Raw genomic sequence first — 24,508 nt, 5'->3', positions numbered from 1 at the left:
AATTAAGTAATAGGCCATCTAAATACAGTGCATTCTTCTGCCTCATGGCGATATGCAGAATGATTTTTATTGAAAAAATTTGGTCTCGGCATGTAATGCACAGAGATTAAACTGACACAGTAGGTCAACGGTAAGGATATCGCAAATACTCATTTCAGAAAATGAATTAAAAGAAGGAAGAGTTGATATCCAAGACCATTCTTCGCAGTTGTTTTTTTAAAAAAACATGCTAAGTTAATTATACTGATACAGTATATTTCAAGGCAAGATACGAGGCCCCTGTCACTGAACAAAAATTATTGCTCAAAACATTTATCATGTGTCTGCCTAAGGGGCAATGTATCTTTTTTTTACAAACTAAGGCATCCCTCCCACTATTATCCCTAAACAGCAGTTATCACAATTACAATATAGACTCCTTTCTTAAACTAATTACCAAGCTAATTGTGTTCTTCAAAGACCATCACATTAATTTTCATAAATGCTGAACAAATTTATGTTGAAATACATGATTATATAGAGATTTACTGATCTATTTTTGCATTGTGGTAAAAATAGATCAAACCAAAAGAAAATCCTTAGCTTTGCTTGGTGACTAGGTAATTCTTATCTTCATTAATGAGTTTGGAGAATACAGTTACAATGCATATGGTGTAAAATGCAGAATAAAAACATTACCATATTGGAAAATAATGTGAAAATCCTGGTTAATTTCATATTCAGCTGATTGAGATAAGTGTGAAAACAGTATTATTTTTATTGTGACCAAACCAGCTTGGCTTAAAAATGTTTTAAAATAAATATTTCATAATAACATTGTATTTTAAGCAACTATTAAGAAAAACACCATGAACTTCATCTGGACTCAGAACAGTGGATAATTTCCCTAAACCAGTTTAGCATAAATGCACTCACCCCCACGCTGAAGTAGCAGCTTGCCAATTTCTACATGTCCATTTGACAGTGCATCATGCAAAGGAGTCACCCCGTCCACTTGACTGAGCAGGTCTACCTCTGGACAACGCTGCAAAATTTCACGGACACACACTGTGCTGCCATGGTTACAGGCTTCATGCAAAGGCGTCCAGCCAGCATAGTCTGAATTATAAATCAAGGGAAGTTTTAAAACAGCAGAAGTAGTACTAAAACGTTAATAATGTAATTCATTAGACAGCAAAACACTCTACTTTTTAGTATTCACATGGCTACAGAGGGAGCTTGTGATTTCAAACAAATTCTACTGAAAAAACCTGATAAAAATTAAATACAGTTTTTAAAAATCAATAGAAAAATGTGATGTTAAAACACACTTTAGTTATAAATTAACCATTCCTCAATTTTTTGCTAGGAAGTGCTCATTTTGTGTTGTTTAAAATAATAAAGACAGTTTTAAGAGTATAAATACAAACTTTATTACCAAACAGATATTAATACAGTTCTTTCTCTGGCTTAATTTCTTAGTTACGTAGAGAAAATTAATAACTTACCTTTAGCATTAATGTCTGCTCCTGGGGAAGAGAGAAGCTGAATCAATCTCTCCACTTTGTTACTTCTGCAAGCTTTATGCAGGACTGTCTCTCCTACAATAAAAAAATAATAGATTACACTAGACTAGGCAAGATAGCAACTAAAGAAAATAATCAAAGTGCCTGGAACTAGGAGACCTGGCTATATGCCAGAAAATTCAATAATGAGTAAGATTTTCCTTTATCCTGTTTAACCATCTTTTAAGAAAATTCAAAAAAAAAACCCACAGAGCTTCTGTTCCACCAGAGATCCAGCAATGAAATTGTATTGCAAGCGGTTTAACACAGGAATTATCTCCCCCCAGTTCAAGGTTTAAAGCTTCAATCACACTATAAAAGCACCAAGTGATCACAGAACACCAAAAATACTGGGTTTTGAAGCAATAAAACTTTAGAGTGCAGTTGCCCTCCCTTAAATTTATTCATGAACCTACGTTAAAATGTATGGTTCTTTTTACACAGCATTTATAGCTTAATTCAAATGAATGTTTCTGGCTAAGCACGAGTGCCTCTACACACTGAAGTATAATTCAGAACTTCAAATCCGTTAACAGATGGTTTGCTGTTTCTCAATAGGCTGCCTGACTTGGCTACAGTAGCAAGGGAGGGGGGAAAGAGAGAGAAATAAATGAAGGGGTCCTAATAATAAAAATAAAAATAATAATAATAACAATAAAGAAAATCCTCTGGAAAAAAAAATCCCAAGCATTAGTACCATGTAAAGCTGAAGTAAGTGTGAAAAACTGAACAGCAAGCAACTGAGAACTGCTGTTTATGTGTAAAGACACCACTAGTTCCTGCATGATAAAAACTTCAGACCCATTCTAAAACACTGTTTTGCTTTCACTAAATGATTAGGTTCGAACAAGAGCCAGAGGAAAATCCTGATGCCAGGTGAAAGCTGATGCAACAAACATCTTAGAAATGAAAAATATCTCAGGCTAAATCTCTTGGCCTTTGTGATAAGATTTACATGGTATATTTTGTTATAATAATACCTTCACGATGTAAATCTGTCAGCTCCATACTCATTCTTTCAACAGAAGATACTACTTACAATTTTGGCAGGGGAGAATTGAAAAAAGCCGTTGTTTTTTTTTTTTTTAGCCCTAGTCCTTCAGCTCACTTTTCTTTGTAGAAGTCAGCATGTAATAATTCACATCAATTTTACTTGCAAAAGCAATAAAGGGAAAGGGAACCAATTTTAAAAATGCATGGTCTGGCTCTGTTACTGAAGCTCTCTTAAATCCCAAAAGAGGCTGAGGTTTTTTTGTCCTTCGGTGTTCGTGATACAATTCTGTTTTTAATTTTTTGAACAATCCTGGCTTGCTTTTGCCAGTTTTTTCTAAGCCTTCTCTTGGGTGCCATGATTAATATAGTTGTGTTCTAAGCGATAAAGGTAAATTTCTGATGACGAAGATGACAAAAAGTAGTTCTAGCAAGTAATTCTGTTCAGGTAAAGGCTCATGTAAAGTACAATTTATTAAATTTGTGTAATAAGTAGGAACCAAATGAATTACTGCAGTGCTGTTTTATTCCTTAGGTACTTGGGTTCCAGTATAGTTAAGACAAAAGCCAAATGCCTTTCATAGTCTGGGCTGAATGCCTGGAAGAAAACAGTCCATATGCTTAACACAGCTATGTAACATAGCATACTCCTCAGTCTTTGTTCACAAAATGTCTAGGACTGAAAGAGATGAAGACTGAATTATACTTTCAAATCAGAAGACGTTGATCCTACCAAGCACAGGTTGAGGTGGATTAGCAAAGTAAGGCGGGCAAGACTGGAATGAGCTCACACAAGCTGTACACTGTATTTAATATCTGGGAGGGGGAAGGGAATGAAGAAGGCAGCTTTATTCCACCATATATACAATTCCTCCTTTTAAATAGACATTGGAAAAAAGGAACACGAACCATAAGAAAATAATTCTTGGGCATAAGCCACCACTTTAGTTCAGCATTCAGCAGGACAAGATTTTTAAACCTGAAACTGTCAATTCTAACCATATAGAGTTCTTAACATAAATTAGATACATGGAATACCTTTAGTGTTTCTCTTGTAAAAATGCACCTCTTCAGCCAAAAGGCAGCAATTCTCTTTGGTGTGTGAAGTCTCAACTTCTGCTTTTACTCTAAGCTTCATCAATGGAGGGCACTTAGAGATTAAGTCGCTGAAAAGAGAGCAAAGGGGACACCTCTAAAATCACTGTATTTTAAGATAATATGTAGCTACTTCATGCTTTTAAATGTGCATATACAGCATACTTAGGTCTATCCATTTCAGAGTTACTTCTGAAATGTCTGAATTACATAATTTCTATGTCATTTAATTGTAACTGCATTTAAAACAGAAATAAAATTAGATTACCCACAATTAAACTTTGTTTAAAGGTAACTCTAAGAACAGTTCAACTTCCCTATGTACACTTTAAATTTAATACTGGGAAAATATAACCACATCAGTTTGCACATACACTGAGACAGAGGATGGGGAGAAAGGGGGAACCCCAGCCCAACGGTGTTCCAGGTTTACAACTGAGCTCTCTGTCAGTTGCAGTAATTTGCAGACAACAAAACAGGTCATGTAAAGTTCAAGAAATGTGTCAGGTCAGAAGCTGTCCCCCAAAGCAGAATAAAACTGGTGATGTTACAGGTATTACTTACGGTAGATCAGGCAGCACTTTGACTTGGTTCTGCTTATCACCATTTAGCATCTGTAATGCCCTTTGAGACCCAGGGCATGGCCGTTTCCCTGTTTTCTTTTTCTTTGCTTTATGTGTCTTTCTTGTCTCATTCATCCCTACCTCTCGCAAAGCTGGCAAATAGGAACAGACCTGTTGTGGAAGTAACATCTTCATTGACTTTGTATACAGTGAATTAAAATGCAGTCATTTTCTTTTGTTGCACCTCATGCAAAGCAGTTATCCACCACCCACAGCTTGCTGTATCTAAGTTTTGAAAAATATGATCCCTAAATGATTCCATATCTACATGTTTAAGGTTGTCTTCTGCCATCTTTTTCATATTCTTGTAAGTCAGTCTTTATTCTGGCCTCAGAAGTGAGTTTGTTGTGCCTGAGCCCTGAAGTGGGAAAATCTAGACCTCTCTCTTGGTGTTTTGGTAGCTGAGAAAATTTTGATCACTTTACCTGGACACAAGACTGAAGTAAAGCTAATTGATTCTCTGGTACTTAATGGAAGTATTTACAAGTTTCCTGCTCCCAACCTAGGGAGCAAAACCCAGGGAGCAATTTGGTAAAGAAATACTCCTTCGCCTCCTTCATCTCTTTAAGACGAAGAGTCGGATTAAGACTTTGAGCATTGTGAAGGCAATAAGATAGTTATTTCTTAGGTGCGCTCTCATTATTAAGATAGGCTTGGACTCTGTAGATATTTTGGCTTCTTTTCTTTAATATAGAGCTTCCAACCCACCTAAAGCACTCATTTTAAAAAGTCATATAAGTTTATGCAGTTTGGCAAAAGCATAGAAGAAAGTCCAGTGGGGGGGACTCATTCAGTGGTTACACAGTGGTTGTATCTGAAGAAATAAATTAAAGGAGGCTTTGAGCACCTAGCAGATCACTGCAGATTCTGCAGGCAACTTGGAATGGGTGAGGAACACCTCACTTGTACCTTCACTGTACATTTACCACCAGAGAGTAGGGGAACACTATCTGAACCTATAGAAAAGCCTACCTGATGAGATGCTGTATGAGAAGAGCTGGGAGAATTGGATGATATATATTGCATGGAACAAGAAAGGAGGCACAGCAATGCTAAAGAAAGCCATAAAAAGCAGATGAACTTGTTTCAAGCACTACAAAAATTTACATTTAAGTAGTTGCAGAGAGTGATCAGTAGTCATGGCAATACTAAAAATAGCAATTGCTGCTGTATGTGTGTTGGCAACATATGTTAAATATTAGATATATAGTTGATTTATTTTTAAAATTCTGACAGTTTTTTGTTTGAGCTCTGTTTAAACACAAAGTATTAATAAACAACAATCTCTGTTCACAATGAACCCTTGGAAAATACATGAAAACTTATGTATGGAAAATATATAAGGGTGTAAATTTGTTTTTCTTTGACTCTACCTGTAGAATTCTAGGACATGCAGAAACAGTTATGGATTCCATATTCTGTTTAGTCCTCAGTATTCAGATTGCTGAAATGAGGCTCTAAGTTAGGGCATGTCATTTCTGCGTGATCTCCCTGATTTGCCTGTATCCTGCCAGAAGTCATGGTTTTGAGAATTTCTTTCACAGCTTTCATCATGTATTTCCTCACCAACAATCACAAATCGTGATTTGAAGGCAGGAAAAGGTTTGCAAGTAGAAGAAAGTTTTTAAGAGAGAAATACACAGGAATACACGGTGGTTCAAAATCATAAAACCTTGTATATAACAAAGGCTTGTATCCAGTAGAATAATAGACTGTCACCTCCTCAAAAAAACTGAAGGAAAAGATAACCCAGGAAAAATCGCACTATATTGGCCATTTTCCTTAATTATAGATGTAACATTGCAAGTAAGTATTTACATCAGAGATTATTTTAATAAGCTTTCATTGTGACTTTTCATGTTAACTGCATGTAAACAGAAGAATCAGGTGTTACAAATTCTCTGGCAAGAAAAATCTTACCATTGTTTTGAACCCAGATCTTGGGAGAAGAGAAATTAAAATGCACTAGAGTATCTATAGGTGGAAGACAATGCATGCAATGAGCATGACCTTAGACTACAAAAGGTATTTCCCAAGACTTTCATGAACCCAATTACTTGTAAAATACTTAAATGTAATAGATTATTAAAGAGCAGCAGAGTTACTTACTATTTTCTGAAGAGAAAGAGGTTCTGTAGAAACAGTTATACTCCTCTGTAAGCACATGTTTTTAAAAACTGCTTCCGCAACAAACATTTGAAGCCAGAGGGATGGTATGGAACCAATGAATGTTTTTAAGTCACATATCGAAAAATCTGGATAAGAGCAAAGAGGGGGGAAGAGCCTTAAAATGAGGATATATAAACCTGTACACCTAGAGTTATCTAGAAGATAGCTCTTCCAGACTTTTTTTTTCTGCTCTTGCAGATTCACAAGCTATTCTCATCAGAGCTACTAAAAATACTCATATTAAAAAAGATTTTATCCATCATCTGATAATAGGACCAGCTTCTAAGAGAATGGTCAACATATTTTAAAAGGCAAAGCACCACTTTTTCATGTGAAACCTTTTTAAAAAAATACTCTAAATACAATCTTATAAGAAGTTACATTTTAAGATTTTAAGAATGAAATTATTTATTTGGAAAGTTAGGCATGTGATCACCGTTAAACCTCTAAGTAACAAAATATAAACACAATTCAGATAAAATGTATAACACATGAACAAAGAAATCTGCAAGTAATGCAGGGTGACCTACAAATTCTGTATTAAAAGTGTCCGTAAGGAAATTTCAACCCCGTTCAGCTGTACCAAATAGTTCATACTGTTTTAAAAAAAAACGAAAACAGACAATGGCAGAAGAATACATATCTATATCTATCTCAATATACATCAGACTTATGTCTGGCCTAACTCTCCTTTTTTTGGAAAAGAACACAGAATGACTGATTTTTCTTAGGTCGATATTTATATTTTGATTCTAGCAAAATAATTTTGTCAAAATAGCAACTGAAACAGGTGGAAAGCAAGGTCTGCCATGAGGAAGAAAGTCTTCACTGTATCAAGGGAATATTCTGTTCTGCTAAGAAGTGCTCATACATTAACCAATCTGTAGACTCAATCAAAACAGAAACACAAGGTTTGAAAGTACAGATGTTTTCCCCTCTGAGAGTAGCAGTATTTAGGAGAAGTCTGCAACAGTTTTTTGGGCTTTAAGTGCTGTGGACTGACCTGGGTAGCAGTGATCACCAAGAGGTCAAAGAATCTTTAGTCTTTATCACCAGACTGCGAAGGTTGTTCTTGTGAATGCTCTCAACGAAGGAGCGTATTGAGAGTATAATTTTCCATTTGTGTACAGGAAAGTACGAAAGTCTTACAGAAATATATACCCAAGATTCTCCTTATTATATTAAAGCTAGAAAATCTGTTGGGAGAGGTGGCAATAGTAGTAGATAGTAAAAGCTCTATTGATTAAATACTATAAAGTTCCAACTGACTTGACCTTCTAAGAGCTAAGGGAGGCTATAATGGTTCTGGTAATCTGCTTTCTGTAAGACTGGAGTGGAACTATTTGTCCAGAGACTAAGATTTTAGTTTAATTTTTTCAGGATAGTTCTTCCCAAGTGTCCAGGTAACAAGAGGCCAGAACACTTTAAATGAAGCCTACGTACACCTTTCTTTAGAGAAAATGATGACTGAAATCAGGATATCTATACAGGTATAACAGCCCAGTTATACCTGTATAACTTTGGTGGGACTTAAGTTTGAAAATGAAATAAAAAACATTCAGTAGTTTTCCTGAGATTATTTTTTTTTTGGTCTTTTGAGTTCCTCATCCCCTAGTTCCTGAAAGGACAGATACCTCAACAAACATTCCATGTTAAATTATAATGGTTCATTGGAGTTGTGCCACTTGTGGAGTGACAAATTTCACCTGAGAATTAGCCTGAGCTAAGGCGTCTCCAATTGTCTCTCTGAAGTTACGGCTTATTATGATAAGATTAAAACTCTCCCTAAGCTGACAAGAAAGCTCCAAAATCTTCTTTCTTCTTCACACTGTGTAATCTTGCTTTCGCACTGACACCTATTCAGATTTATTTAGACGCATTTTAATAAGAAAGCACGTTTTATTTGGTCTTTGCTGGGGACAGACACATACACACAATAAAACAGCTTCCTGCGTACCTACACATCACACCATGATACTGCACAGCTGCAACAGAAAGTAAATAAAGTAAACCGAGGATTTTAGTTAGGACTTCAGTGTATCTGATTAAAAGACTTTGAGGGGCTTTTCAAACACTTACCATTGCATGAAATGGCAAGGTGCTGTGCCAGATGATCAGCTATTTGAAGAAATACATTTCTGTCTATAAGCAACCTTGAGATTATCCAATATTCCACTACAGTTCCAAGAAGGGCATTTAACAGACCAGCTATTTCACATCTGAAAGCCTAAATGAAAAGAAAAAAAAGTATAGGTACTGTATAACAAATTCACACTGATAATGTGCCAGTAATAAAATGAGAGAACTTCTTTAGATAAAGGCCGACTCTGTTGCCACACTGCTTCTTCACTGGCTCTTCTTTTTCTGCTCAAAAGCTAACTGTTGCAGTCAGGTCAACAACATTAGGATGCCACTGATGCCATATCAGTTAAGGTTTGGCATTGGAGAAATACAAGTTATTTGAAAACATCCTGTCTAAAACAACATGGAAAATGGGATCAAAGCTTACAAGTACGAAGTGTGATTTCTATTTAAGTTAGGTTTTGTTTAACTCTAAGTTTTCAAGTACTGCATTTGTGCTAGTTAACCTTGTGTTTAACAATTACAGGGATCTTACCCTCCCTGCTTTGCTAGGATTCTGTTTTCTTAAAGATTTCATCATGACATTAAAGCTCCTTTTGTGACTAGCCATGTATGTCCACACCAAAAGGGAAAAGGATGCAAAGTGTTAGTTTCCTGCACAGAAAAAACTTTGGCAGCCAATCTGCAGGATCAGGAAACTTTCTTCTGCACCAAAAATTCCAAAGAGACTACCAGCTGCAAATTTAGAAAGAACATGCTTAGGGATATTAGCCTTACCTTCTCCTCCCCTGGACCTGCACAAAATGGTCATGCATAGATAAAAAAGCCAGAGTATTTGCTCTGGGAGGCATCAAGACAATATACAGCACTTTAACACGATATCCAGAAAGTACCATGAGGCAAACTTACTTGTTCACCCACATGGACACTTCACTTCATCGTAACTGGCTGGGTAAAGCACTGCTTCTAGTGTCTGAGTTAGCCTGTGCAAAGAAAAGCCAGATCTGTCTACTCAACACCTTCCTGTGCCATGCAGAAATAATTTATGCAACAATTCTGAACCAAGTTGTTCCTCTGACCACTTGTACAACCACAGAAAATTCAGTATTTGTATATCAGTTTTGAAAGTGCAAACTGCAAGAATACATGCACCATTGCAGGAACACATGAAATTCATTTGCCCAAAGACACCTACGCAAGGCTCTACTGGAGAATCACTATTGTTACACTAGAGCACTAGCCTATATATCACATTCTACTGAAACAGAATGAGTACTTCAAAATCGAAAATTTTGGATGAGAAGGAAATTGAACTGAATATGTACTTACTTATTTGTCAGCTTCAGATTTTAAAGAATTAATGAAAGGAAGGATAATTTTCTGTCTTTTTTTTTGTGTTCTCACACCACAGTCAATCGTTTGTCTACTACTCCTTTGAGAACAAAATATGCTCAAGGTTGGCTTAAAATAATTTAATAGGATTCCCTCAGGAACTGGAAAGCACCAAAGACTGAAACAGACTGAGCTTCATCAATAAATCAGACAGACATATATAAGAGCAGAGACTGTGATGTAGATGAGATTTGTTATAGAAAGATTACCAAGTAATTTGTCGAAAACCTACACAAATACTGTCCCCACAGTTAACGGACTTACTTGTCATTCAAAAGAAAAGGAATAAATGCAACCCCAAATAAACCTTTTGTGGGGAGGCAATATAATCTCCATCACTGAAGGCTTTTAAGAACCGGCCAGGGAAAATGTTAGGAATGTGATCTCTGAGATTGCTTCCAGCCCTGCTTCCTCTTACTCTCTTAAACTCTACTTGACTTGGTTTGTCCCTTGCTTTAGTGTACCATAACACTTTGCTGTAGATGGACTGTGTGATCTCATAATAAAATAACCTGAGAACATTGATATGACATGTCAACAACATGAAAATAGTTTTTCAACTAAAATATAAGTATTTTAAAAGCTACATTACTCCCTACCTTCTGAGGATTCAATAATAGAAACCGAAGAACTAATTTAAACCAGCTGAAATGCATTTAAATTTCCCTTAAGTATGCATACCTCTTTTATCATTGGACCCCAAAGCAAAATACTGAGTGAATAATTTAATTCCATCAATAGTTCTTTGCAGGAAATAAATTATACAAATGCAGCAAATAAGCACAATTTTAACAGAAGTAAGTGACAGGATAAAGGACATTTAGTTGTAATCTGAGATAGGTACAGATGTAAAGCACAAGTATTTACATTATTTTTCTTGTTTCTCAATCACAAGCTTGTGTTACTTCATCTATGAAATATTTTTAAGGAAAGGGGTGGGGAGTGAAAGCTGACCTTGAGGCAGCAGATTGAAATAATGACTGTTAATATAGCAAGTATTAATAATGTTTCGCAGGCATATATGTAGCTGCATATTAAATATAGCTGACATGCTAGCTGCAGCTAACGTTTGCTCAGCTAAGTATCTCTGCACACTGACAAAGACAAACCAGATACTGCTAACTGGTCTAGGCTTGGATGACATTTTGGTAAACAACAGTAGTACAAACTGAGAGCTTCTCCTTAATATTTTGAAATAAATGGTTCAGTGCTACAAATGAGGGGGAAATACTCAAATTTAGTGAAAGTATCATCCGTTCTAAAAATATTAAAATACCAACATCTAAAAAATACTTTCATTTTCAACCACAAAACAATACAAACATAGCAATGAAAACACATGCAATATTAAAAAGGAAAGAGAAGCAGGCATTTCTATTGAACACGGGAATTGCTACCATGTACGACAAAACATCGTTGTGCACATAAATAGCTGCTGCCATCAAACCCAAGAGGCTAAAGCTTAAAAAGAAGTCTCTCCTACTGCTTTACAACTCTACTGGTGGTTTAAAGCTGCAGTTTTTCTGAAGTTTAGATGATATTTTTCATTACCAATCTAACATAAAGGGAAAAATATTAACAAATAAATTTAAAAAAACTTTCAGCAACAATATTTTTAGAAAGAAAGAAGAAAGTCTTAAAAAGCGAAGTGATCCCTGTATATTAATCAGTGAAAAAAGTAAATGCACAGGAGCCACCTGATTTTTTTTTGTAGATATAGAAAAGCAGCATTCAGAACATTGTATGGAAACTCTTATTCCTGGATATGAAATAACGATTTACCCAAGTAAATGACATGAATTGCTATCTTATTAACAGATGCAATTTTGGATTAAGTAAAAACACATTCAAATGAGAGGTTTTTGTTTACACAATCATTTAGATAATGGTGTGACTACTGGTCATTGGGACATGAGCCTTCAAGTTAACAAAAATTGAGAATACCCAGAAACCACTGATTTTGGTTCTATCATTTACAACTTCAATTTTTAATCAAACTTGAGTCTGATTCAGTTTTAACAGCTTGTTTCTTTATAAATAGGCAAACAAGAACATGATTTTTGTAGGTATATTATAAGCTATTCAAGTCTCTCCCTCTTCCCCATAAATAATATATTTCTAAAATCCCTAAAAATAACATACTACTACAAAAAGGAGTATTTCAAATTCTTAATAGAGCTGCAGTATTATTCTCCCTTATAAACTCAAGTGTACCGGGATGTTTTAGCCACTGCTGAGCAGTGCTTGCACAGTGCCAGGGCCTTTTCTTTTCCCCGCTCTCCCCACAGCAAGGGGGCTGGTGTGTGCAAGAAGCTGGGAGGGGGCACAGCTGGACCCCACCTGACCCAAGGGGTATCCCATGCCATATAAACGTCGCGCTCAGCAATAACAGCTGGGGAAAGGGGGAGGCAGGAGGATATTTGGGGTGATGGAGTTTGCCTTCCCAAGTGACCGCTGGGTGTGATGAAGCCCTGCCAATGGGAAGTAGTGAACAGACTCCTTATTTTTCTTCACTTGTGTGGGCAGCTCTGCTTCGCTTACTAAACCGACTTTATCGCGACCCGTGCTTTTATAGTTTTTGCCCTTGTGGTTCTCTCCCTCATCCTGGTGCGGGGGTGGTTGACCGAGTGTCTGGGTGGGGGCTTGCCTGCCAGCTGGGGTCAACACACTACACCATGCACAGCCAACTAAGTAAGATCCAGATAAACGTTTTTTTCAAAACTCTCTTCCTTGTTCTTATTGTTGAGAATCAAAGCTGTTTCTCCAAGAAAAGCACTGAAGTGGGAAGAGGCTGTTGACTGTGTTAGCATACAAAGGTCACATCAGTACAACCGATGTCTGCCAGCTTAGCAAACGCAATTCCTACATTGCTGTTCCATTTAATGCTTTGCCAAGTCAAGTGCTGCAGTGACAGAAGTTTCACAGTGTGTTTCAGTACACATAAAAGTTCTTATAGGAAAGCTTTTAAGCCTTAGGAAAATTCATTCTAACTTTTTTACTTTGAATTACAGAGTTATTTCAGAGTTGTTCTTTAGAGTTATTTTTCACGTGGTGTAAATGGTTTTAGGTTATGTGGTACTCCAGAGTGGCTAAGACATACCTCCAAGAAAGCCACTGGAAGTGACAGATAGGCCAGAAAGACATTTAGATCTCCAAATTTATACCACACAAATTTATACCAGGTAACGATACCTGAAACATGGAAGAAAACAAAATAGAAATATGCAAGATTATGTAACTAAAAAACAGAATTAATGCTTTTTTCACTCCTTTGTCATGCTGTGTAAGACAGCTTTTTTTAAAAAAACACCAGTAGTATCAGGGATGAAAAGCATTTCTGATACCATCTGTGACTTTGTGAGAAGCCATGCAATAGCTCAATGCTACTCGAAGTGTTATAAGCCATATACACGTTCCTTTGTAAATTGTAAAACTGAATTAACAGCTTTGATTTAAGGAACCTTGACAGCAGTTTCTGCATCAAGCCTATTTAAATAATATAATAAATAGTAGATGTTATTTATATTAAAATTATATTCAATATTGATTTGAAGATCTCAAGTGATGGAAAAACTTCTATGCTCTTTGGCAGTGCATTTTTAACTACACGGATAGTGTATCAGTTTTATTGCACCAAGTCATCCCAGCAGATTAACACAGTGATGAGCGAGGGCATCCAATTTCCTGTCACCAATTTTATTCTGGCACTTTTAAGATAAAGTAAATTTTATCTAACTCAAGAAAGCAAATGCACTCATACATGTAACCTAAATCTTTATAGCCCTTCAATCTTTATTCTTCTTTTTTTCTGATGTAGTTTATAATAGGCCTGAAAAGTGAAATACCTTCAGAATATGTAAGGTAAGGAAACTGGTACCTCAGAATTTCAGCATGGGTTTTCTCACTTAGAATACTATAGCTGTTTCTGGATTGCTCTTTTTACACACACACTTTTCCACACACATATATAAAAAACATAAGTTTGCAACAAATCAGCACTAGAGGAGAGGAAATGCACAGATGTTTTCCCTCCACTCTAGTGCTGATTTATTGCACTCTCTTTGAATCATAAAAAAAGATAATCAGATTCTGAAAAGCTAAAAAATCCCCAAAATAAACAACAACAACAAAAAAATGCCCACTTTTACCACTTAGAAAAGAACGTGTTAGATACACCCCCAAAAAGAATTTAATTAAATTATTCACCTGTTTTAATTTACAGATATTTTCACCGGAGAACTACACGGAAGTTCAGTGTATCGCAATTGGCAGGTTTGTTTCTTCCCACAAGCTAACATGCTTGTGTAAGCCGGGAAACATGGCCACCCCTCTACACTGTGCTATAAAACACTTAATTTTGTGCCCATGAATATTGTAAGAATACCCAAAGCCACTCCTTTCATTTGGGCTCCTAAATGGCCTTCTGTGTTTCTTGCCAATGTCTCTCAAGCAAACAGCTTTTAAAAACCGAAACTGGTAACAATGACTCACACCCTTAAACTGAAGTCAGGAAAGAAAATTTTGCACCCAATATTTATGCATCTCTAACATAAGAAAAAAAAAAAAAGAAGGCAAAAAGAAAACACTGCTCTGCCTGCACAGCTGGGGAGATTCTGCTCCTCTGGCTTTCTGAATGACCTTTTCAACTATGTCAAGGAATTTTAAATGAAGTTTTTGAATATATAGAAAAATCAGTATATCAAGTTTTAGTGTAACAAAATTGAGCGCGGAAAGGGATAATGACGAGTTTTGAATGTACAAACAAGGTATTCTGGTTTAGAGTTTATTTCTGCCAAAAAAATGCAAAGCGGAAGAAAATGCAATATGTAAATATGAAGTTAAAGAATAAGGCTGTAGGAAAGCACATACAACGCTACAGATGCTACGAGGGAACAAGCCGCTTTTTAAGGCTAGAATTCATATCTGCAGGGATACTGTACGTTACAGGGCATAAGATCAAAATGGGAAAGCAACAGGCATCTGGGTTTTGTGCTGAAAGTTCAATTCTTATATGTACGTATATAAAGCAAATACAACTTAAACAAGAGGTCTCTATGTTTTATATTATGTTTCATTCTTTCTTCTAAGTTTATTTTTCCTGTATGTTCTATACTCCTGACACAAGTGATTATTCTGTTTATGCAAAGAACTGATTATGAAAAAGGTATGGATTACCACGCTGAAACTTGTCAAAAGAAGGCATAGTAGAAAAAAGAAAATGGTGTCTACACTTAAACTGCAGATTCAACACCAGGAAACATATGAAAGCAGCCTCATTTTCCAAAGAAACAGAATGGCCACTGACACCAACTGAATGCAAGCCTGCTTGGTGCTCAGTACCTTTGAAAAGGTAGGTTGTTTAAATATAAATATGGGTATAGAAGCCTAATTTTAGGCACTTTTTTAATATCTTGACCAAGGATAAAAGGCAGCACTGTTTCAGAATGTCTTGCTTTGATAGCCCTCAAAAAAGGTAGGAGGTCTGGCTAGGTAAGATGAGTGAAGCTCTCATTATGTTTAATCTTTCTGCTTTCTTAACATAATGAAGAACTACTAGGTATTCTATTGAAAGTGCTTTTTTCTCTGGCATACTTGATTTTCTATTGTTGTTCTGTTATTGTATTGAAAAAGTGAATGAAGTACCTATTTATTCTGTGCTTTCACAATAATTTAAAAGAACGCAGAGACAGCAGTAAGTTTGTATTTTATGTGAGAATCTAGAAGTCAAAGATGTTTTACAAGGCCTCTGGCTTCTGAAAAGAAAGAGGTGGTATAGAGGACACTCAGTATCTTTCAGGTCAGTGTCCTGCTGGTGAGCAGGTCACAGAACAGCAATTAAGTTGCCTTCAATTCCATTTTTATGAAAAGACCTAGGGAAGATACCAAATGAAACTAAAGGACTTGGGAAGAAAACTGGGGCAATTATTAAATTAAAATAACGCGTATCTGTAGAAAACAGCAAAAAACTAGTAGTTTTGTTAGCTTTCTCCTTCTAACATTTCCTGAATACAATCACTGTAAAGTTAGATAATCACCTCTTTCGTTACACCTTATTGTTTGACGGGATGTGTTAAGCTGGTGTCCCTAATGACTACAGTAATACCTGCTGGTAAGGGCATGTGAACATCTGAATGTAGCCAACAAGCTACTCATGACTCGTTTCTTCTCTACAGATCAATATGAGAATCTTATGGATCAATTCATTTCCTTTAGTGGAGCAAAAACCAGCATGCTTCACAACAAAAGGCAGCTATAACAAGCAGCTGTGATACTTACATATAATTCCTCACAAAGGAATGAACAAAGGAACGCCTTTAAAAAAATATGTCAGTCTTCATTATTTTGAAGTATAGAATTCATACTCACATCATTTTTTCTGTTCAATTCTCTATGGGAAAATATGACCCAATCTGCTAGAATATTTATGTGTTTGGTAAAAAGCACTGAGGTTTCACTTCCCAGCCAAAAGGTCTTCAGAAGAACTGTCTGTGGCATGACTTGCTGATGCTGTGAATTGGTCCCTTCAACCAAACTGTAAAAAAAGAAAGTGAAAAAATGTAAATCTTTATGCCACTGATTACTATAGTTACCAGACAGAAACCTTGTCTTCTGTCAAAACACACACAGGTTTGGCAATTTTTAAGTACGGAAAGATCAGACACAATTTCTGATGAATAATAAGTAAAATAATGATGACTATTACAGTCAGACTGAAGGAATTCTAATATTGTGCTAATATTACATAAAGTAAAGGCTGCCTTTGCTATATAAAGGCAGAGCAAAACCAAGACTTTTTTTTGTACTTCATAAACTAAGGAAAAATAATTGTCTCCCTAGCAAAAGATAACAGTTAATTGAATTAAAAAAAAAACACAAAAAACCCAACAAAAAACCAGAAATAAAACCCACAGAACCCACTATATTCAAAATGCTGCTTGTCTACCTTAAAGAATGAATACTGCAGCACTGCAAAGCTAAAAATACAACTTTATGAGCAAAATTAAATGCTTACTGAAACTTGTAATCTAGTGAAATAATAGGCTGGGAAAAGTTAGAGGCCTTAAAACACAATTAGAAATCTGTCCAAATTACAATAAATAAACTAAGAATTAAGAATATAAAAGGAAATGCTAAACTGCCATCTCTGTAGAGCAGTATCGTATTAGGGATACAGACAAATCAGGACACAACCTGCTACAGATCCAGAAATGCATGTGAAATTGTGAGAAAGTAATAAAAAAGTATTATCCTCTAAACCCCACCTTTTTGTCAGAAAGTCTACTTCAGCTTTTACTAAATCAAAGAAAAACTTCAATAATGTTTTGTGAACTATCCTCTGTTCATCTCTTCCCCCTGAAAGTGGGACTGCATGACAAATGGTTTTGCAATAAAGGCAAGACCTGAAAAATAAACACCAAAAAATCCATTGGTATGACAGAAATTGTAGTCTGATTTATCGGCAAAAAAGTCAGCTTTTATTTCTGACAAGGAATTACCTTGCTCTCCAGCAGCATTCATCATTCTAAAGCCTAAACTTTCTGGTTTTAAAGTTGTATTTTCCAAAAAAAAGTTAAGATGTTTGTGACTGGGCTTTGTGTTGGTAGATAAAGATTTTGTATTATACTGTAAACTGAATAACCATATTTAATTTTTCTGTCTCTACAAATTTAACAGAACTTCTTCAAAATCTTTTAATTGCAAGGCAGCCTTGTAATATTTTATAGACATTGTAACATCCTACAAACCTTAGTTCAGAAAACAGTTCGCACACGCTATTTGACAGGACTGCAGTTTGTGACCAAGTGCAATGATTGTCTGACACGATGGAGATAATTTTGAAGTAAAGTGTGAACACATTTTTCTGGCTAGAATTTTGAGTACTAGAACCAACTGCTGAGTAGTCACATTCTGCCAATAAGTACTAAAAAATTAAATATTTAATCTAAAAGATAAATTCTCTTCCATTCCACGTGAGATGTTCCTAATAAAAACTATTAAGTGTCCAATTACAGTGATTCAAGTACAGTGATTCAATGTCCTTCAAGACTGTAAGATGCGCTCACCATCATACACATTCATATATCTGTAATCACAGTTGTAGCAAAGTATTTAAATATTACTTAAGATTTTATGACAGTAACAAGAAAAGGTACAGTTTCTCTTCTGAATGAGCAAAGAATTAGTTTCTATTGATGTAAATTACAAAAAAAAGTAAGAGTTCTCAAGCTAAAGCATAGACTAACTATCCAAACAGCTCCTGTGCACTGAGTCTTGTATTTGTAGATGTATAGGACATAATCAGACTTCCTGAACAAGATGGTAAAGTTTATGATTAAAATCAAAATACAACATGAAGCTTCGTGTTTGATAAGACTGGAATTTGCTTTGTAATTGCAGATATATATGTGTGTATCTGTATATGTATATACACACACCAGAAGAGCAATAATACATAGATTACTACAGTTTGTGGAAAGCTTAAAAAAAGAAAATAAATAATTTTTAAAAAGGAAAGGAGGACAAGAAATGGGCTTTTTTTCCTTTCCAAAAAACCCCGCTCTGCCTGTGACCTAACACTTACTGAAACATAAAATGGAAAGTCAAAACCTCAGTCACAATTCTAGACCTTTACGTACAGTTAACTTGTTCTGGTGAAAATGTGACTTCGATACAACAGAATTCCAACCCTCCTCCCTTGCCCCTGAGTTCAGAGTAACGTAACAACTATCGCATCCAACACCTCATTAAACCTTCTCACCTTACAAGCATCTCTATCAAGGACCATGTGCCTTTCTTACATATAGGACACTGAAGAAGATCCAAATAATACTTTAACATAGATGGGGACTTCCAAGGAGGATCACGTTGGAGAACAAGGTACAAAATGTGATGAAGCTTAGCACAAAATATTGCATCAGTATTTCCCTGTAATAAAATGAGAAATTAATATTGGCTCCATACTGGCCAAGCATCCATAATCACTTAAGAATTTATATATTTTCTTTATTCCTTACAATCCCAAGTGACCAAATTTAATCAGGGAAGTAGCATGCAATTTAATGCATAACTACAAGCAGCAAAATTCAGAGTTTACAAAAAAAGGAAGCAAACAGGGAGAGCTTGCTCTAGTGTGATATTCCAGATGAATGCATCACTGCTTAGAACAAACCTTCTTCTCAATTGAGCTCTCTATCTGTGGCCCTATTACAATAAAAAAAAAAGTCACACAAGTGCTGCTCCTAAACACAACAAAAAAAATTCTGGGCCAATTCCTCCACAACATTTAGTGCACTACGTTCGTACAACTTCTAAATAAATTATAATTTTTAAAAATCCTTAAGTGTTTAATTCTTCCCTTTTTAACACAAACACACTGATGAACACAAAGTGAAGGGTGAACACATCAATAAAAACCAGTAAAAACAATGTCAGAAGCAAAGAACATAATACTTCCATTTCTTGCTTTAATATTTATAATACTTTAGTCTTCATCTCTCACCGGTAGGACATATTCTAGAAGTGAATGAAGGAGTTGCACAGGAGGTGTAGAGCTGTTCTGACCTGCAGCAAGTTCTGTGATTACATCAGAAAATAAATCCTCTTCCACTAATCCTTCCAGTACATACTGCGTGCCCCTGGACAGGCCAGTACTTTTAACCTAGGAATGAGAGATCTTTTTAAGTAAAAGAACAGCTTAATAAAAATGAACCTTTAAAGAACTAACCAGAAATCTCTAAGTAAAATGTTGGTAATATAGTAGAACAGGGAGGAGACTATACATTAAACCAGAAACATTACTTATTGCCCCATCTAATAAGCTGCTGTCATCTAGAATGGCTTTCACTCTTACTGAACTGGGCTTCCATTGAAAAAATAGCGGGTTTCAGAATGTGCTACTCTTCTTAGAACATCTGAATATATCTACTGTTTTAAAAAAAAAGTTGCAATTCACACATTCAGTAACTTATCTATAATTTATTCTGGAAAGGTACACAAAGGAGTGTATTTCCAAAAGTGCAGAGTACATCCAACAGTATATGGCTGGAGCAGTAAGATGATTAGTACCACTGAACAGCTGAAAAAACAGAGAAAAATGTAAAATCACGAAACACATAATTTACAGATACACATTATGAAATCATAAGCCATGTAACTGTTTTATCTCCCTAGTCCTCTTATTCCCATCGTGTCAGAGAAGCAGCTAACGCTACAGATAGCACCGGTATTGATCCCAGTGGATTTCAAAGCTCTGAAGATCTTCTTAATGGCGCAGGGCTTCCGTCTTATTCTCTGCCACTCATGACAGCAGACACTTAACATCACAAGCTTTCAGAGGACCCAGAAGGACCTAATGGCTTTCATGAAATGCAGTATCTGCCCTGCAACTTCCCTGTTGCTGTCTGTAGTCTCAGCTTTCCAAACCTTTATTTCCACAGATTAATGACACAAAAGAGGAGCTATTGAAGATCTCAGCTACATTGCTATTTACATCTTTCCTCTAGTCCAGGTTCAAGCCAAAGCAAAGATGCACAAGCCAGTTGCAGCCACACTGCTAACTGAAGCACAGCTTCCACCTGCCTGCTACCTTCTGTTCTGAAACCCAGGTACTTTGTCTGACCACTCAGCCTGAGGCTCCGGTAAACTCAAAGAAACTGGGACAGGGAGTCACAACGGAGAGAAGCAGAGTCAGGAAGATCACTGATTGGACCTCTGGGAATTAAACAGTTCATAAATTTATTGTTCCTTTAGTCCCTGACAACTCGTAGGCTTTATGATCTCTGCCAAAAAGCCTGGCTCCTAATGTGCGTTAGATAAAGCTACTCAAGACATCCTACCAATTGTTTTAAAATTAATTAAAAATTTAAATTAACACAGACTTTGAGTCCAATTGTGGTTTTTGAGGTCAACGGAGTACACTGCTCTCAGCGAGATAGTTCCCAAAAGTGTTTCAGTAATAAACTTCAATCATTAGGCGCTCGGGTCAAACCTGGAAAAGGTTTGTCATAGTTAAATCACAGCTAAGTCTCAGTGAATGAGCTCCACCTTAGTGTTAGATATTAAGTTTCTCGGCAAATGTTGAATTTCTCAGATTCCTAATGTATACCCTTGTTACGTTAACAATAAAGAAAGCCGGGCATCTAGACAGATTTCTTTTAATTGAGTCTTTGTGCATCTGGTGTTTGCAACTCACATTTATTTCAATTTTCTCATTCATACTCACACTACTAAAACCTTCACTTTATTTCCTTTGGAAATAATGGTTGCATTCATACTTTTGTAATGTTAATTTTATGCAAACAGCACACTTAAAGGAGCAATCACGAACTTTTTAATAGTAGTCAAAGAACAACCTCTCTGTTGCCTGGATTTAAGATGTGTGAAGATGACTCAGTACACTGTGCGTGTACAAGCATGTTACTACAGGCCCTCAAACGGTGATCGCACCAGCATCTGTATTTTTATACTGTGATTGAAACTGATATCTCTTCAAAATTCTGGTGCTAGAAGAAACAGCAATATCAAACCATGATTTGGAAAGCACACTGAAACAAAGCTGTTTGGGGAGAGCATGAGGCCCTTTGCACTACATTCAAAATAAGGAGGAAGTGGAGAAGTGGTTTTCTGCTTTTTGTAAGGGGTAAGGAAGGATGACAGGAAACTGGGGTGATGAACAGGTCAGTATCAGCAGGCAGCTTTTGTAGGGCCTGAATATTCCATAAGCTGTACCAAACTGCACTGGCTTGCATTCTGGCTGATGAGGAACTAGCAGTTTCTTGTGAAGCACTGCTGGTACGACCATCAAAATTCTGAGCAGAAACAAATGAAAAATGAAGGCCCACAGACAATAAGTTGTGTTTTATATAGCATAATATGGAAGACAAACTGACAAAAGAGAAATAAATATTTTAGGGAAGATGACATAACAGAATGCTTAGCCAAGTTAAACCTTCCTAGAAGATGCAAACTGAGATGACTGAATATAATATGTAGTTCTGTTAATTTAGCTCGCAGGTTTTATTTTACTTCACTTGTATTTTTTGAAATGTTTATTGGAACTGTTTTTAAAAGCCATAAACATACTGCCTATAAAAGTCCCATATCAGATGCAAAGGCTGGCAATGGATCAAAGCCATAAAAGACAGTGGCAGGTCATGCATAAGAAAAGTATTAGAAATAGGCTTAAAATTTCCAAACAAAAAGTTATATTAGGAGTACAGAAGAACTATTTCAGCTTACATATGTTAAGAAAGCTGAAGTTTTTAACCATAAACTCAATAAACTAAACATTAACATTAAATTTCAATGCAAATCTGTTCAGTAACAGAAATGCATGCAGCATTTTGCCCATTAATGGTAGTGTTGGATAATGACGAAGGAATTTTAGTGCTCATGTTTGGAAAATATCTTTTGCCTCCCTTCCTTATTGTGTCAAAGAATCAAAGAAATCAAATAAAAAGAGACTTCTGTGGAGCCTGAGAACTCATTTTGTCAGACTGGGACGCCATGTATATATCAAGTAGCTATTTATGTAGTATGGCCCATGAAGATATCAAATCTTCAGCTACCACAACATACAGGAAGCTAATAGATATTCTTTAAGTGTTTCCCATTTTAACATTTAAATAACACAAGTTACCACATAAGTACAGTAGCTCATAGCTACTATGTATAATGCTTTCTAAGTACTAGAAGGTAACGTTTCAACATTAAAGATTTATTCTTAGGATTATAAATAGAACAGGGAAAAGTTTCAAATTATTTATTACTTAAGATATAACAAAGACTTAATAAAACCTGTTGCTGACCTGTACCTGATTTATGGCATGGATTTGGCTTAATGGGAAGAAAAATGAGAAATCAACTAAATACTACAAAAAAATAAAAAAAGAAATTAAGTCAAAGTAACTACGAAAACAGGACTGAAAAACACCATGTCTTTTTCTTAAAAGCCATGCTTAGGTACACTCTGAAACCTGCATGATGATGTTTAAGGCTTATGCTGTAAAGAATAACTACTCTTTCTTTCTACACTGAGACAACCTTTACCTGAAGTCTGTCCCTACTAGCAAAACTATGTGAGCACTGCAGGAAGTAGTGTATACATACTCGTTACTGCTCTGCATAAATACAGTGCTTGATTAATTTAAGATGCTCTAAATCACATTACAGCATCTTTGCTTCTTTTCTTCCAACATGAACAGGTAAACCTCTCTGAACCAGCAGGATTAAAGAGTTTCTTTGTAATAAAAGGGACAGTATGGAAAGCGTTGTAAGAATGACCAAAATTCAACAGTATTCCAATGATGCTCATTAACTCCTAAATAATTTTCTTAAGAGTTTTGGGTAGCATAAATATTTTTTGAAATGTTTCTTCAATAGCTAATTTCATGATGAAAGTATGTTTGCCTAACTTTGTTGTAAAATTCCATACATGCAACGTGCCATCTTTGTAAGAATGCTTACCTCTGGACTGCATTTATTCAGCTGGCCTTTTTGAGCAAACCTGTGCTTAACGGCCTGTAAAACAGGATAAAGTCAACCTGCACACTGGATACCAATAAACATATTCAATAAATACCATATTTTAAAACAAAATCAAAATGGCAACTTCTTTAAAACACAATTCAAGCAAAACATTCAACACAGCAATCTATTAATACTCTTTTTAATATTTGGATGGCAAAATTATGAAAAAGAAGATTAGTGACCTAAAAGGAAAATCACATGGGCAATTTTTCTCCTGTCTTTCCTGTTATTCGCTGCTTCTTGTTTATGTGGTTGCTATGGAAGGACCACTTTGGTCCACTTAACTACATTAAAAAATAGTCAGTGTTTTCAGTTTTTCTATGGCAAAATGCACCCTTTGCATTCCTCTTGCAAGTTATCTATAATGTGAAGATATGGCAGTAGGTGCAAAAATGTATTACTTTTATTGCTATATTTAGTTATGGCCTAGCGTTACAATCTTACTCATACATGTTACCAAAAAAGTCTTTCAGGAGAGATTGGTTTTAGGATTATGCTTACTCCATCTGCACATAACTACATAATAGTTTGGGGAAAGATAATCTGATAAGAAGTGCACTTGTGTGCAGTATACATGAAAAGTCAAAGACATTTTTTAAAGGTCTGGAGGGTACAATCTTAATAAAATGTCACTGATAAAAGATTGAAAGTTTGTACATTTAAGCAGCATGAGTCTTCTATTTGTTGATCTCGTGTTTAAACATTGTGTACACAGAGAACTTAAAAATTCTAATTCTTTAGCTACTACAAACTTATGTTAATATACATGAGGACCTGATTTTGCAGTTACAAAATCATACAGTGCTTCATGAAAGCAAGCTTCTACAAATATACTTACACACCATCACCTGCATCATTGTAACTGACAAAGATAATATATCCTAACTCAAAGCATTTAATTTTTTCTAGATATGAAATAATTTTTTAATTACTAATGTAGCACATTTATCAGGATTAGATATGTAACAAGAATAAAAAACAAAGGAGTACATTCAGCTCTGCTTTTTACTTGTAATAAAACCGATATGAATCAACAAAATACTTGCTCTAGAACATGGTCAGTTTTAAAAATGTCTTAGTAATTCA

At 35.7% G+C, this 24,508-nt stretch overlaps 1 protein-coding gene across 2 annotated transcripts in view; it reads right to left on the bottom strand.

Moving 5' to 3' along the window:
- SLF1 (SMC5-SMC6 complex localization factor 1) overlaps window positions 1–24,508 on the bottom strand; it is a 39,701-nt gene that overhangs the window by 4,055 nt on the left and 11,138 nt on the right. The window contains exons 7-17 of one of the 2 annotated variants that reach the window (XM_064439460.1): window positions 23,360–23,413; window positions 19,395–19,553; window positions 18,654–18,820; window positions 17,158–17,295; window positions 16,262–16,427; window positions 8,501–8,648; window positions 6,362–6,507; window positions 4,194–4,363; window positions 3,573–3,700; window positions 1,488–1,580; window positions 916–1,098 (exon numbers count right to left, since the gene is read on the bottom strand). In XM_064439460.1, the coding sequence (XP_064295530.1) occupies window positions 916–1,098; window positions 1,488–1,580; window positions 3,573–3,700; window positions 4,194–4,363; window positions 6,362–6,507; window positions 8,501–8,648; window positions 16,262–16,427; window positions 17,158–17,295; window positions 18,654–18,820; window positions 19,395–19,553; window positions 23,360–23,413 (1,552 nt within the window). The remainder of the gene's footprint in view (window positions 1–915; window positions 1,099–1,487; window positions 1,581–3,572; window positions 3,701–4,193; window positions 4,364–6,361; window positions 6,508–8,500; window positions 8,649–16,261; window positions 16,428–17,157; window positions 17,296–18,653; window positions 18,821–19,394; window positions 19,554–23,359; window positions 23,414–24,508) is intronic. The other variant, XM_064439461.1, reaches the window with a different exon arrangement.

The sequence above is a fragment of the Phalacrocorax carbo genome, chromosome Z (genome assembly GCF_963921805.1).
Source record: "Phalacrocorax carbo chromosome Z, bPhaCar2.1, whole genome shotgun sequence".
NCBI lineage: Eukaryota > Metazoa > Chordata > Aves > Suliformes > Phalacrocoracidae > Phalacrocorax > Phalacrocorax carbo.
Note: the sequence above shows the minus strand (reverse complement) of the source record. Positions and strands in the feature narration are given on the sequence as shown.